The sequence below is a fragment of the Antrostomus carolinensis genome, unplaced genomic scaffold (genome assembly GCF_000700745.2).
Source record: "Antrostomus carolinensis isolate BGI_N321 unplaced genomic scaffold, ASM70074v2 scaffold36210, whole genome shotgun sequence".
Taxonomy (NCBI): Eukaryota; Metazoa; Chordata; class Aves; order Caprimulgiformes; family Caprimulgidae; genus Antrostomus; species Antrostomus carolinensis.
In genome coordinates, this window is record NW_010288419.1 from 10,162 (window position 1) to 26,740 (window position 16,579).

General features: G+C 37.2%; 1 protein-coding gene across 1 annotated transcript in view; it reads right to left on the bottom strand.

Annotated features, from left to right (window-relative positions):
• Positions 1–16,579, bottom strand: part of NR1H4 (nuclear receptor subfamily 1 group H member 4) — a 40,246-nt gene that overhangs the window by 9,974 nt on the left and 13,693 nt on the right. Inside the window, exons 3-8 of the mRNA XM_010166720.1 lie at positions 14,037–14,399; positions 8,995–9,135; positions 5,300–5,433; positions 4,737–4,835; positions 3,587–3,686; positions 1,911–2,057 (exon numbers count right to left, since the gene is read on the bottom strand). Coding sequence (XP_010165022.1) covers positions 1,911–2,057; positions 3,587–3,686; positions 4,737–4,835; positions 5,300–5,433; positions 8,995–9,135; positions 14,037–14,399 — 984 coding nt within the window. The remainder of the gene's footprint in view (positions 1–1,910; positions 2,058–3,586; positions 3,687–4,736; positions 4,836–5,299; positions 5,434–8,994; positions 9,136–14,036; positions 14,400–16,579) is intronic.

Genomic DNA, 16,579 nt, shown 5'->3' on the forward strand with positions numbered 1-16,579 from the left:
CTTATGTCCCCCAACTTGATCCTGGCTTGAGGGAAGATATTGTTGAGAGCCTTTTCCAAGAGCAATAACATATATATGTGTATATATACATACTAAAAAAGTTACTGTATTTAATTTTTTAGGAACTATTCAGCCCAGGTTTTATTCTGATCCAGAAATCATTGTTAATTTACCTTGGAGGTTTTCTTTCACCACAGAAAAAAAGAATTGCAGGAAATCTTCCTTTGGAATAAATAATACCACATTTGAAATTGTTACTTGTCTTGAAATTTTCTTCTACACAAAATGCTATTTTTTTAATATGCTTCATGACAGGTAAACATTAATGCAGGATACAATGTCATATTCTAGCTTGTCATGTTATGATATAAAATAATATCTTTAAGTCTAGTACAAACTTGCAAAAAATATTGCATCTCATCTGGACTCAATAGTTGCAGAGATTTAACAGGGTATTTTAAAATTATGAGTGAGGAAAAAAAATATCAGTATGACATAATGGCTTATATAATATCCTGGATTGAAGTATTTCCTGCTTCTGTTTTTTATGAACAATGGACAACTTGAAAAAGAACGTTGATGCTTATTGTATAGATTAGAGGAGAGAAGCTCTTTCGATAATCATGTATTCCTACGGATTCATTTCTCTAAGACCTATTTTTATCAAAAATTTAGGTTATATTCCAATAGCAAATCACTTAATGAAGACAATTGGATTAATGACAACTCACTACAGTTTCCAGGAAATATCTCTGGCCTTCTTGGCATACTTCTCTGCCTGCAAAACCTGGACCTAAAGCCATTCATATTTCTCTGGAAGTCACCGTTTCCAGTCCATCAAAAAATAGAGTCTTAAAATAAATTAAAATGAAAGAAATATAAAAAAACTACAGAGTATAAACTTAGAAAGGAGTATGCTAAGCCAAACTGAATACATATTTTGATCAAGTGAGTTATTCTCAAGTTTTCTAGCTCCTTTTTGTTTTCAAATATATAAGAATTGGCCTAATTTTGCATACATCAGTAGTACCTTCATGTTACTGATTTTAAGGGTTTCAGAACTGAGTTCAAGCCCATTTCTATGACTCGTATTGAGGTTAAATGTTCTCCTGTCTCTTCTCCTTCTGACCGTTAAAAAGGAAGGCCAGAAGCCAGAATCTATAGACAGGCTCTCTGATTCAGAATTGTTGCTACATTTGAATTGTGAATGATAGATAGCTGAGGGTTGGGTAAAGTTTGCTGGTCAATACAGGAAAAGGTGAAACATTCAGTATTGCTTCAGTGGAGCACAAAGAATATATAACAATGCAAAACACGATTTTGCCTGCTTTAAGGAGCGAAGAATATCCAGCCCTGTTTGGCTTTTCATAATTATTAAGATTTATGTCTAGAACTAGTAGAATTTATCATAGCCACTGCACCTTTGGTGGCCCTTAAGAAGCAGAAAACATACTAAGAAAATGCTGTGTTTATAATTCTTCTATGCACCTGGTGCAGTGTGATTCAATTTTACCAAACCAACCATAAGAATAGGTGGTTCCCTTCAGTCATCTCCAGTAACAACCTAAAATCTTTTTTTCTTTCCTTCTTACAGTGATTGCCTTTGAAAGCATAAATATCAATATTTTATGTGAATAATTTGAAATGGTGGTATTTCTTCTTCATTGTCCTTTTATGCTTATCATTGGAGACTTGCTCTGGGTTTATTTGATACAGTGCTATTCATAATACTTGCAATGTATCTATAAATAAGCTTTTACCTTATGACCTTTAGACTCAAGGCTGAGTTAGAGTTGTTCTAGTTAATATAAAGAACAACATTTAGATAAACCTGTTTCATTGCTAATAAACAATTTTACTAGCTTTCCAAGGGCAAAATACTGTTTTTCCTCGTTAAACAAGATACTTACCACTATTGCGAATTCTTTCTTCTAAAAGGACAGTATGTCCTGTAGGAAGTTTCCTACTAAAGATCTCAGCTGAACGGAGGAACATGGCTTCTACTGCTGAGCCCTTCAACAAAGCAATCTGGTCTTCATGATCAAGGGTTTGGAAGCCTGGAGAGACGTTAGAGATAAGTAAGGCAGCAACAGAAAAGTCCCCACTACTTTCTGCCCTGAAATTCTTGCACATGAGGTGTTACACATCTGCATAACGTTAATGTTGATGTCAGTAGAGTTGGCAAGTGCTGTGGAAATTGAAACCCAGATTCCAGAAAATGACACAGATTTGAACCTCACCAAATTTTATGAAAATTAGACTTGTGCTTCATTGTTCATGGTACTTTAAAAGGAACATGATAAGCAAAATCTAGTGGTGTAGCATAACTGATAGTGAGGAATTTTGTCTAGCCCAATGCTGCTCCCTAACATCTTCTGCCATGTTTTCACCAGAGCTCTCTTTATATAACTCTCCAACTGCCATGCTGCTTTCAGCTCTTTCCATCCACTGATGGAAAAATCAGCATTTGAAGCATCTAATTTTAAATATATCACCTTGCTTTTGGACTAATATGCTATTTTACACAGAGGCTTCCTGCTGTGTTTTAAATAAGCATTTCGCTTTGGCAGGGGGGAAAGACTCTAAAACCCACTAAGAAACCAGGGGAAATTTTGTAACTTATGTGAATACACAGCTGCTCCTCTAAAGAAGAAAAGGGAGTTGAAGATTAAAGGAAACTCTCCTCATATTTGCCAGTGCAGGTACCCACCTTATAACCAACACCTGATTCTGTGGGGAAGCACAGAAAAAAGATAAAAGTAGAGAATGCTACAAAAAGGTGTTAAATCCTGACAGGTGTACTCTAAGTCAACACTGAAAATAGTAGATTATTCAATTACAAAGCTCCTCCCTTCTTCATTTCCTGCAAGCCAGTATGGTTAGCATAAAAAATATAGTCACAACTACAATGCTAGGCTTTGAAGCCAGCCTATAACACACAAAGGAAGGGTCAACATGATGGCAGTGCCAAGAAAATATTTTCATACAGCTAAGCTTTACAATGCACCTTCCCTGGTTACAAGGAACCTGTACCATACCCAGTGTTCACTCTTGAGGTAACATCAACTTGGGAGTTAAAAAAATACTAATAATATACTCCAGTTTTCAGTGCTTGTCCATACCACAGCATGCAAGGACTGTAAATATTGGTGCCACCAACTAGAGAAAGTTCTTGTTTAGGATTCACAGTTCATTGGATGTCATGACCTAGAAGCTTTGCTAGAAAAGCAGCAAAGCGAGTGAAGCAGAGTCTGACAAGTGTTAGTGGTAATTTAGAGGCAGACTATTTGGCATTTCAGTGACATATGAAAATAAAATCTCTCTAGACACAACCCTTTATCTGAGCATTTTTTTTTTTCCAATAGTTAAAGAGTGCCACATCTCAGAGTGGCAGAGTTTGAATTATTCAACGTATTATTCCTCCAAGCAAAGCTCCTTTTCTTTAGATGGTATCTGAGGAATGCATAGTGTCAGGGAAGGAGGCATTTTATATAGTCTTCAAAACATACACAACAATCGCCAAATGGCAACCAAAAGGCATAAAAACTTTGCAATAACAACAGTTGCTCCAACACATTGGATATACCTGGTAGTTTTTTGGTGAATTCCACAAGAACCTGTACATGACTGGTTGCCATTTCTGTTAAAATCAGAAAATTTCCTTCAGCACTGAATTCCTCATGTAGCTGTTAAAAATCAAACCAAACAAAATCTGTTAATAGTCATTGTCACTTCACATTTAAGAGCATAAAATACAAGAATTATTAGACTGGATCAGGCAATAGGTCTATCTAAGACTGTAATTTGTGGCCAATGGTTGTCAATAACAGTTATTTTGGAAAGCAATATAAGAAGTAAAAGAAGTAAACAGTGTCCTTTCTTCTGGAATATCTGTTGCACTTTCAGTGTCATGTCTAGCAATGAATGATTTAGGAACTCCCTGAACTAGAAGTTCTATGTGTATCATAATATTTAACCAAAAGCCTCGCTGTCCATGAAGTTGTCTATTTTTAAAATATATTTTTGGTTTTGACCTCCTCAACCTCCCATGGAAATAAATTCTGCAAGTTGGTTATGGGTTATTCAACATTCCCCCTGCAATGGTCTCCCTTTTAGTTTTCAAAATTGATGACCTAGGAAATTATTTTCTACAGTCATTTTGGTTTGGGGTTTTTAAAAACAATAAGAGTTTTAAATCCTTTCTCCTTCTTCTCCATGTTTCCCAACCTTTTTCCATCCTACCATAAAAACTGGGAATTGTTAAAGGGAAAATGGAAGGTAGAAAAGAAAAGGAAAGAAGAGGGAATGAAACAAAAATTCAAACCTGGAAAATGTTGGGAATTGGGTTAAAAAAAACCTAAATATTTTCAAGCTTCCAGGCTGATGTCTTTATAGAAAGGAAGCTTGGCTGCAAGTCAAACTCACATCAGTGGCTATTCTGACAATGCAAAAAAGCAAAGCTCAAATCAACAACGGTTAGTTTTGAGCATAAAAGTGTATTCCAGAGTTGAAAGCTTTTTCTTAGCATTTAAGTTTGATAAATAAAGATCTGATGTAACTATTGACTGAATGAGAGAGATTGTGCCCCACTTGCAGCATGTTTTAACTGTAAGCTTTTATGCATAGTCTGCGCTACTACTGACTACACCTACTTATGCTGAGTACAAATATTTTCTGCTGTGTAATCCTTAGCTTCATTATTAGCATCTCAAAAACTAATTAATCAATGTACTTACTAGTTTTTTTGACACCTCCTGTGGTATTTGTTGTTTACTGTATGAATCCATGATGTAATCAAGAAGGTTCTGCTGTTCTGGGGTAAATTCTACTTTCTCCTATACTGGCAAAAAAAAAGCACTCATCATGAAATGCAGTCATAGAAATGATCTAGCATCTCTTGCTTCACCTCCTAAAACTATACATCTCTTTCTCACATTTGGAGACCAAGCAAACAAGAGGTTTGTGGGTACAGAAGAGAGCTGTATAATGCTTCTAAACTGCATGAGTTTGTGTGGTTTATTATTAGAAATAAGGAAATATCACACTTCACCATATGTGATATATACTCAACATACGTATCACAGAAAAAATACTTTATGGATTTTAGAGATGCTTTAGTGAGTTTTGACAAAGAATATCAGAACTACCTCTATACTCAAGGTATTTCCTTGACTTACTGGGATATGGAGTTTTAATGAATACAGAGAACTCCAGAGAGTTTGAAAGTACTCTATATTCACTGTACTATCCACATTCAACTCAAACATCACTGTATGAATTATTACAAGAATTTTCTTACCCTATATATTTTAGTTGTAGATGTCACTTGTTTCATGTCATGGCCTTCGTTATCTTCATTGACTGTCTGATCTGGGGGCTGTTTTACATTTTTCCGTAGCCTTTTTGACTTGCATTGTATTTCTGTTAACAGACCTAGAACACATGATACAACAGATAGCAGTTGGATTTAGACATATCTCAGGCACTGAATAGGTACACTAACAAACCCACTTACCTGTGCAGATAATTTCCTGAACATGTCATTATAAGTCATACTAAGTATACGCTAATGAGTAGTCTAGCCCAGCAGGAGCCCATCTGCAGAGAAAACCAGTTGCTTCTGGTGACCCAGCATCCATACACAGTGTACAGGTCAGGGGTTTTTCTTTGGACCAGCTCTAATCTGATTTTACAGACAGAAAACCCATTAGCGATGAGGGTGTGCTAGAGTGTCTCTTTGCTTTAGTTTCACCCAAAAGAAAACCCCTGCATGTGCTCCAAGACCTGAACCAGAGTGCAAATAAATGGGAACAATTGGAAGACTGTCATAAAAAGTGTGCTCCTCATCCAATCCAAAACAGTAATCAAGGTGAGCTGTTCTTACACAAAGGGTACTGGATGTTTTCAATAATCTTTAAGCAGCATTATGGCTGTAGTGCAGAATCTTCATACAGAAAGCCCACTCAAAAGAGGGGACTCTGGGGCTTAAGCCATTACAGTGTCACTGCATAGCGAGACCAACAGCTGAAAATGTAGGCTGAGAAGTAAATCAGGCTGGCAATGTACCTTTAAAATGTGTTTATTTAAAATGTTACCTGTTTGGTCTTGCTATTTTGTATTTCATTGTATTAGGCAATTTAATAAAAGCCCTAGTTTTACTATAGAGTTTCACTTGCCTTAATGAAAGGATTTTTGCATTTTGTGAGGGGTTTTTTGTTCTAGATTACATTTCAGTATCTTGAACCAGGGAGCATCCTTGTGTGGGTGTCATAAAAACTAGCAATTTGCTTGTGCTAACAAAAGAAAGGGACACTGGGTACCCTACACAACCTGTGGAAGACAGGCAGAAAACACAAATGAAAAAGTAAACAGCTAACTATTCATCTAAAAATAAACTACAGGAGTCTTTCTTTCTTTCTTTCTTTCTTTCTTTCTTTCTTTCTTTTTTGGAGATTCTTTCAAGTGTCCTTCCCATTCTCCACCTTTGAAAATGCAGAGCAGGAAAAGAGGCTCATTCAGAGAGTATATGATGGTGGAGGAAGATACCATGAAAACAGTGAATTTCATTTGGAATGTTTTTAATTTCCTGTTTAAACACTATATAAAATAACCTACCTGAACTACTGAGAGAAGAGGAAATTTACATGATTAAAATAAGACCTGCAAATAATACCTTGAAAGGGAGGGGAATAAGAATGATAGAGATAATAATTGGTATTGAGCCATGTAATTTGTGTTGCCACACAGCATCATAGATTTCTTTTTCTAAATTATTCAGTGCATCCTTTGGCAGTACTGATGGTCTTGTACTGTTTTCCACCAGCTTAGATTCTGGTCTACTACTTTCTTAGGGAAAATTTGGTTTACATTTGCCTTAAGCAGTAAGACAGATTTTTCTTTTGTTTCTTGCTTCTAAGTAGTACCTTGACATCTTATTCTGTCTCCATTTAAGTTAGCTGGAAAACTCATGTGACAAACAGGACTTTACTTGTTACCTCAGAGATAGCTGGTTTTCAATGGGTATTAAATGAGTATTACCTTCCAGGGAGAGTGACAGAACCTGGGTCTTCCCTAGGTAGACATTTCACCTAAGAAACTTGCAATTCATATCAAAATGACTGAAACTGATGGTTAGTAATTTTGATCTGTCTGTGTATAAAGGGCAGGAGTAGGATTGTTGAGTAGCGATGCCATAAATATTTATAAGACTTTACCTCCTTGTTCAGAGGGAAAAAAGAATCCACAGAGCTTGCAATTACAATCCTACAAAATGAGTAAGTGAAACAAAGTTCAAGGTAGGCTTTTATTTCCTAGTAATTTTTTTTTTTTTTCAAATAAATGCTCTATACTACTATAAGCTTTGTGTTTTACTATCCTGGGTTGCCTTGAACTAAAAGCAATTATACAGCATACTCCTACTTAAAAGCCATTAAATAGTACCTTGCCAAACATCCTCATTGCACTGTGTTAGAACATGCTTATGGTTAAATCATGAGTAACACAAGATACCCAGTATTTCCATTGCAGAGAGAGAGTCAGATGGCAGTGGGACTCACTGGCTTTTGTTTCACCTATGCCAGTTTGTGAAAAGGATAGGCAGTTTAAAAGTTTCATGTAAGCCCAGCCAGTATTATTTACACTGACCTGTTTTTTTTTTTTTGGTGATGGGTTGGTTTTATGTCATACTGAGTCACTCAGGCTATTTTGAACCCTCAAAATTTTGGAACAATGGCTCTGGGATCAGCACCACAGGGGAGTTATTTTCCTCTGATACTTAGGGACACATTGAATGCTGTCATCACAGTGGTGGTGTCTGCTTATATATTTACATATTGCATGAGAATATGTCATATCTCAGGATCTTTGTAGCCTGTTCAATTTGCAGAATGAAAGATTAATTACATTATGCTGGCGACGTATTCCAAATGTTGATGGAGTTTGTTGTTTCTTATAAAACCAACAGTTAATATAGCATCATCTGATCAGATTGAGGGATAGAAGTATATTAAAAATTCCTAGTAGATTAATTTCCTGTATGAACCTAAATTGCTTTCACACATACGTGTATGCTACAATGACTGGAGCCATCAAGAAAACTAAATTGTAGCCCTGTTCATGAAAGGCAGAAGAGCAGATGTTTATAGACTGTTTTCAGGAGCAAACTTGCAAAAATAATGGATTGACCAACATTTTACTCAAAATGGAGTTCTAAATGTCTTTAAAGTTGCACTCCAATATCCACGTTGTTCTGAGTTATCCAATGTGAAGCTCAATTAAGTTTATAAGCTCTCAGTCTGAATAGAATACTTGCTTTAATATGAAACATTATTAAAGTCCATCAGCTTCATTTCTGGAGATGGTTCTACCTATGTGCCTGTATGCGGGGCAGGAAAATCTATAATGCCATGAGAAGAGCTAATGAGACTATAAAAAAGGCCTGGCCCTTAGCAGGCATTGCCTCATTGCTGGGTAAGGTCTGGGAACATACACTTGGCAAATCCACAGAAACTTCCTGCTAGTGGCAGTCCTCCTCTTTTCTCAAGAATTTTGAATGCCAAAATTTGGACTTGGCTAGCAAGAATTTGGCAAGGAGAGCCCCAGAAAGGGTAGCAAAGGGAAGCACCAGGACTTTCCTGCTCTGGCTTCCACAATACTGCAAACTTGTCACTCCTGGGGATTCTTTCCCATAGACTCGCTTCCCCTGACTGCTTTTCCTTCCCACTTAAGCAGACTAATAGCTGTCATCTAGTGCAGGACAGCCCTTCCTTCACCATTTTCTCAGCTCTTACACCCTTGTGTCCCTGACCATCAACTAAATGCCATTGTTTGCAAGTGCATTTGTCTTTTTCAACAGGATTTGGTGCACTGGCACAGCGTCATCTTCCACTTGTCAGATGACATCTTTTGTAGCTGTATTATTAAACCAGCCTACTTAAACAAATACAGTATTTAATGCACACTCTGGCTACATGATGCAAATACCTGTATACATACATTCAGCCAACATGCCCATTTGCTTGCACTTCCTTAGACGGCACTCCTGGCATTTTCTCCTCATGTACATGTCCATCTCACAGTTGCCTCCATTTTTACACTTGTATACTGCATTTTTTGTGATGCTTCTTCTGAAGAACCCTGCACAACACAGAAGTGACATAGAGAAAAGAGAACATTCAAAGCAGCAGAGTAATCAAGATGAAGAGCACCTCGATCTCCATTGGGTTTTCTGAATGATGCATGTTCTGCTGCATCGCAAGTTTCTTTCAGTGCCTGGATGACTATTCTTAATATTTGTATTGACAACAGTATCAAAATCATATAATATGATAAATAAACATGATAAATGATGGGCCCAGACTTTACACATTAGCCCAAAGTCCTGGAACTGTGAGTACGGGGAAAATTCGGATCCAAATCTAAAACCTGCCAGGGCCAAGTTGAGCACCAGCACTAGAGATTTAGGGTGACACCACACAAATAGCCAGTGAAAAAAATATGAATCTGTTAAGTCTCTTGAGATACAGGTTGTGCAGAAAAAGAGTTAAGTAACTCATCACTCTTCCCTCAGCTCCTGGAAGCTGCAGAAGCTCCACATACTGGTCTGCGTGGCCACCCCCAAGTTTAATAAGGAAGCTGCATTGTATCTGCCTATTGTACATGTGGCCTCCTCCCCTCTTTACAAGATACACCAGCCTCATTCACTAAATGTTTTCCACCTGATGAGTTAAGCAATCACCTAATTTCACCTGTGTGGGCAGTTCTACTGGATTCACTCAAGAAATGCACAGTCGTACCTGCAAACAGCAACTGAACCATGAAAATGAGAAAAGCTTTCCTCTGCCTGTCCAAATCTCCTGTTTGGCTACTGCCTAGCCCACCTCTGAGACCGGCAGGCATAATGTGGAGTGCTCAAGATATTAAGTGTAACAGAATAAAATAATCATAACAAAACAACAGTCTTTGCTGACAATGATGACTTGAACGTTTCCTGAATTTTCAGTGTGACTCACTGTGCCATTACAATATTTTTACATTTTCCTTTATATGGCAGACACTATTTAGCATCAACCACAGAGGGAGTCAGTTCTCCTCCCCACCTGAGGGTGGGTTTGTGAAATAGACTCCTGGGAGCTTCTGCTGGCACATCACTGATTTATAATGCACTTCAAACTAGAGCCCTATGTAAATTTACATTAACCAGAGCTATTAAAAAGATTTTGCTTTCTTATCGCCACTGACTGACACAATTAAACCACCCTCATTTTCCTACATGGCATTTTGATGCACTAAGAGAGGCACCAGATAAGACCCAGTCTCCCATACTCAAAATCATAGGGCAAATTCAGATGTGAATTTGAATTTTTGTCCATTTCAGGATTTGTCTGTGTGTTTTCAGAATGCTTTCAGCTGCGATACTGTCCCGATGAATCTAGGTGAGGTAATAGATGACATGATTTTGCCACTGTCAGATAACAATTTCCCACACTTGGCCCGTGTTTTTATAGTTGCATAATCTCTTCCCAGCACCAGTGTGTAGCTACCAGTAAACCAATTCCACAGCCTGGTCCCAAAAAATCTGGCATTTCTCTGAATGTGCTGTAATTCCTGCTTGAAATCTCTTCCATGCTGTCTGTTTTATTGGCTGCTTTTCAGATAAATATAGTTGACTGGCATCAGTCTCTTTTGAAATGCAGATTGCTTAGAACCTCCAGCAGCCCCAGGCATTATTTTTATTCATCATCCATGTGATGTTTAATACATTGCCATTTACTAGCCAGGGAAGGGAGAAAAATGCCTGGATTTAAGCTGCAGGTTCTCAGTGTCAGTTAAAGGCAACTGCATCTGCTTTACATCATTTATGAATTTTATTTGTTAAATTTAAATCCTGTAATTTATGACACATTAATTAGTAGTAAATGCTGAAAAGCTTAAATCACAAATGTTTGTGACATCTAAGTCCAATTGATGACTTTATCACTCTAACCACAAGGTATACACTTGCTTTTTCATGGAGGAGTGAAGAAAAAGAGCTTTAATAATTTATTTTTTAAAGTATGTAAGAATGTGAAAGAAAAATGAAAAAATATGGATGCGAAAGCTAGGAATCAACAAAATTCAAGCAGTCAAATATTTTCTCTTGAAAACAAAGTTTTGAAGAAATTAAATGATGTGAAATGAAAAGTGAATTTTTTTTTTTTTTTTTTTTTGCAAAAAGTAGTTTTAACCCTACTCTTTTTTCAGTTTTATCATGAGGTGACTCTTGAATCATTGTCTTCCTGAACAGACTTTTTCATAATTAATTTTGAAATTAGCTTTTTGGTATGAATGGAATTTATATATATATTATTCACTAATAATTCAAGTGAACTTAAACTGCCTAGAATATTTTATGTGTGACCTTCTATACCAGGAAGAGTTTTACAAAAATTTAGAGGTAAATCAGAAATGACATCTGTTAAACTAATGAAGGGGTAACCAAAAGCTGAAGGTTTTTCTATCACAGTCTTTTATCTGATCCTGCCAAATTACAAAAATGGCTGGAAACATTGTATTTGCTTTGTTCTCTTAGCCAGTCATGAATAAGATTAATTATGGCTAGAGCTACTCCAAGGTTACTGATACTGTTTTTTCTTACATAAATTACAAAAGTTGAAGGAGGACAGCTGTTAAAAGCATAGGTGAAAGCTTTGTAAATATCTCTGCCATCCTGATGGCCAACTGCTTTGGGTTTTTCAGTTTAAAAGTTTTTAAAGTTCACAATTGCTAACAAAACACCTGCTCCACTCTGTCAGACTATCAAGGTGTGCTCTGGCGTTCTTTCCCCCATGCCCACGTGCTGGGTGCTCTTGTGACGAGAAGATTAAAGCGGGACCCTTCTTTGCAAGAAGTATTCCGAGTCTTGCGTGAGAGACATCAAGCATTATCAGGAGTGGTTTGAAGACTGCGAAAACTCATTCTACCAGCCTGCACAGAGGGAATTCACAATCAGCTTTTCTCTCAGTAGAACTTACTCTGTGGCTTTGTTGAACAAGCGTGATACTATGTCACACTTGTTCTGTAACATCTGAAAATGGCCCTTAAAACCCAGTATCACTATACAGGCTGAGGATATACCAAAATATCTTTGATGTCTGTACGCAAAGGTTGTCTCAGAAATGTCCTCTACAGCAGCAGACTTTAAAGCATGGTGTATTGCTCCCTATACTGCAACAATGCCTGAACTGCCTCATTCTTTATGAACCACAACTGTGATGCTATTATTGTTAATCAAGGCAGCATTTTCTACAGTGGTATGTCAGAAGTGAGAGAAACCTCAAGGAAGTCTTTTTTTTTTTTTTTTTTTTTTTACAGTACTGCAGACAAATGTTGTATGAGAGCAAATGTTCTGTTTGATCTGCTTTTGCATAATATATAAAATATTAATGAAATAGTTCATATTTATTTGTCAATGGATGGTAATGTAAAGAAAGATATAGAAGTGTATACTCCTTCCCCTATCTTTAGGTTAGTATTCTCATGAGGGAAAATAAATAAGATCTTAATATTGTTTCTTCTGCCCGAGAAAGAAAAACAAAAAGAATGGAGGGTGTTGCTGAATATATTACCCAAGGAAGAAATTTTAAAAAAAATTAACACATGGATCATAGAGGATTGAATCCCATAGAAATATGTACAAAGCCTCCCCCTTTGAATAAGAATGCTCATGGCATCAATGGAGCAGGGGGTTCTGCAAGGTGAGCACTAGTCCTGCAGAAAGACATCAGCATATTATTTTGGACACACACTGAGCATGAATAAACAGTCTTGTTGCCAAAAGAAGGGCTAATCTCATACTGGGATGGGAGACACATGAGGCAATTCTTCTACTGCACTGATAAGAGCACCACTGAAGTACCGAGCCCAGTTTTGGTCACCATGATTTGAGGGTAATGTATACCCATGTGAAAAGTTCCACAGATACACAACAATTAGAAGTCTAGAAAACATAGTATCCCCTTCACCTTACCAAACAGAGTAACTATGCTCAACACATCTTTTTACTGAATCAGCTAGTACTTTAGTCACCTCTGAAGTTTATTGTAGAAATAGAATGCATTATCTTTAAATAATTCAACTTTTACTATGTTTGATCAGGGGAACTATTCTTTGTAATTGATGTTGCAGTCATGAAGCAGAATGAAAACATAAAATAAATTATCCCAATAAAGCACTAAAATTATGGTTACATAGAGTAATTCAAACTGAATCAGTAGAGATGAACACATACTTCCTTTCACCATGGGTTTTAGTCTGTGTATTTCCCTGGTGGTTTAAATCTCTCTAAATGCTAAGACATTTAATAATGAAGTTAATAAACAATAGGAATAGCTTATTAACAGAGTAAATGTATCATTACTTGGAATCTTCATATTAAAATTGGGTTTAATCTGGTTTATGACAGCATTCAGATGAGTTAATTTTTTTTTTTTATTTTGAGACTATTCACACAGACAGCAGGAAGAAATTAATCTCTTTTTGATTGGAATAATTGAGATAAACTATATGACCCTTGACTGTATTCAGAGTGGTTGACCAGTGTGGTTTGTGGTGCCCTCAGAAATGAATTTGTAATAGATAAAGCAAAACCCCCAAATTAGTTCGAAGTCCACTCTCAGTGACAGTGAGCTCCACATTAAGATATTTTAGGGCTTCAGTAATGTCCATACTTTAGCATTTATTGGTAGAAAAGAAATGATAAAGAAATATTTATTTGCAGAATGGAATGAAAACTGGGGCATTATTTTTCTTTCTATAACGTACTTCAGTCCTTTCACAAGGTAGCCATCTTTAGGTATAATAGATATTCCATCAGCATAACCTTTTGTCCCTCTCCGCTAAAATATCTGGCAATCATGTTTCCAATAATGGTAGTGATTTTCTATGTCCCATATATCCTCTTACCAACTTGTAAACACTGTTCTCCTAAGAAGGAAGATATTAATCTGACGAATACCATCTGTTACCTGAAGAAGCTCCCTCCCTAGAAGAAAGCCTACCTTTGCATCCTTCACAAGTCAGAGCATTGTAGTGGTACCCAGAGGCTTTGTCACCGCAGACCACACAGAGCTCTTCTCCTTTGACTCTTCCTGTGGAGTGACCCAGTCTAGGCTTTTTGACTGCAGGGATATCCATTATCTCTGTCTCCCTTGTGAAAAAGGTCTCTGAGGGTATTCTCCTGAGCTCATACATCCCGGGGGAATACCATTCCTCATGCTGCGGAGGGTGGAAGCCTAAGTTGGAGTAATAAGGCGGTGATGAAATCTGAGGCTGAACTTGGGGAAATGGCACGCTATTGTACTGTGTGTAAGGTGACACATCTGCCTCTTGCACTGGAGAACTCATTGGTTCTGAAAGGACACCTGGAAAATAATAATGCAAAATCAATTTCTATTACTACCATAAAACTGCAGTTACCACAGAAGTTCCCACTTCCAGACATCTCAAAAATAAGGCATAATGATAAAGATTGCATTATCTGAGCTCAGATTTGCTGTGGTCCTGGCCCTATGCAAATATATTGCAAGATATTTTTAAAGTAACTTAGCCATTCTCTGCCACTCCTTTATTATTGGTGGAAATGTCCAGCACTGGCACTTACATAAAAAAAAATATTGAAAGATACTGTGCAGCTAATTGTATAAATGTTCAGTTTATGAAAAAGAAAGCAATCTACCTCACAGGGAAGCTAATAACCCAAATTAGGTCTCACACCAGAATAAAAGAAATAAACCCCAACCCCCCAAACCTATGGCATTAGTGCAAGTTAGATCAAGACTCGAACATCATGTTAATTTCTATTTAATTCTGAATGAATATGTCATGACAAGGAAAAACTGCACTGGGGAAAGATGGCAGGAGTGAGGCTTAATTAAAAGACTATGAACATGAAATAAACCTTCAAGAAGAGCCTGAAAGGAGAAAGCCAGGTTACCATGAAGGAACAGGGAAGATAGTTCTAATATAAGTGGTGAAATGTGACCTTCTTGCCATCAAGGGTCCAGTGACCACCCAGCCAGCCTCTGCAGCCTGGTCCCCAGCCCCTACAAGCCTGTGCCGTTCAGTGCAGTTGTGCAGTTCTCATACGAAGCACTCTGTGAGCCAGCACTATTCACCTCTGAGCCAACAACAAACCTAGCAGTGTCAAGCACATATCAGAAAGCTGAAAAGTGTAATTTAAAAGTTATTTGCAAACTACTTCATATCTTCTCTTGGAGAAAGCCACATCTTGCTGTTTCATGAAAACACTGACACAATTTCTTCATTAGTTTCAAGAAGAGAATCTTAGAAAAATAGTGCATAATTCCAGGAAGATGCTGGGTCACCTTTTTATTGGAGTCAATCGCTGTATTCACAAGGAAATCATAGATTAATGTTCATTGGTGACCATTACCTAACAGTGCTTCAGAAGCACTCCAAAAACTTTTTTTGCTGACATAAAATTAGTTCCTTGGCAAGTCTCCTTCCTTTCTGAGGAATTAGAAACAATGAAGAAATTCTAACAGTTAAGAAGAGGGAACATCTGTAACGACAACAATAATTAAAATCTATAGCAGGGATTTCTTCCCTCTCCTTTGTCTCACTTCAATTACTACCAGAAACTAACCTTTTCGTTTCACCTACTTTTCACTTTCAAGGTCTCACAGTCTTGTTCTGCAGCCTTCTGCTCCTCCTACTTTACCATGCTGCAAAAGCCATACAAGTGTTTTGGGTTTGTGTGATTGCTGTATTTTCCACAGCACATATTTGCCAAAAGCAAATTTTAAGGTCCCAGTACAAGAATAAACAGCAAGATGTACATCTGGAAAAATGTGACACAAAACCAAATGGGAATAATGGTGCCATTTATTATTAAAAATTAGTTTAATTACAGTTCCATTTAGTTGCTCCAGAAGAGCCAGGGCCCCAAGTACTATATTAGCAGAAGCAGAGTAGTAGAAAGCACTCCCCAAATACAAGTTTGTGCCCTTTAAATAAACAGAACAGACATACAGAGACCTGGGGCAAAATATGGGCATCTGGAGACTCTATGAAAGAACCTGGAGATAAAGTTACAGCTTCAGGCATCAAAGACAAACTGCCACTGATACCTTGCCAGCTGCAGCAGTGACAAAACACGTAAAAAGTGAGGAGAGCTATGATTTGATGCTGGCCTTTATTGTTTGATATAGGTTTAATAAGTGGGTGGTCTTTCTGTAATTATATTTACCATTTGTTGAGACTGCTGCTCATTAAGACTGGTCAAGATAGTTCAGGTACAAAACATGGTGTTCATCGTGAGGTACAGAATCGTTATACAGATCATTCAGTTTCTCTTTGGAAAGGAATCTGTTCACCATGGAGACCTAAGTTGTCATTTGTTAGTTAGTAATTACTTAGTTGATTGAGTTTGCTAAAGTAAAGTGGGACAGTCCCAAAATGAAAAGGAAGAAACCATTGATTTTTAACTTTATGCCATCCACAGGAAATTCCACTAAAGCTCTCTACCAGCACCCTGAACTGCTTGGACTTCTGAAAGAGCAGGAAGAGAAGGCAACACTCT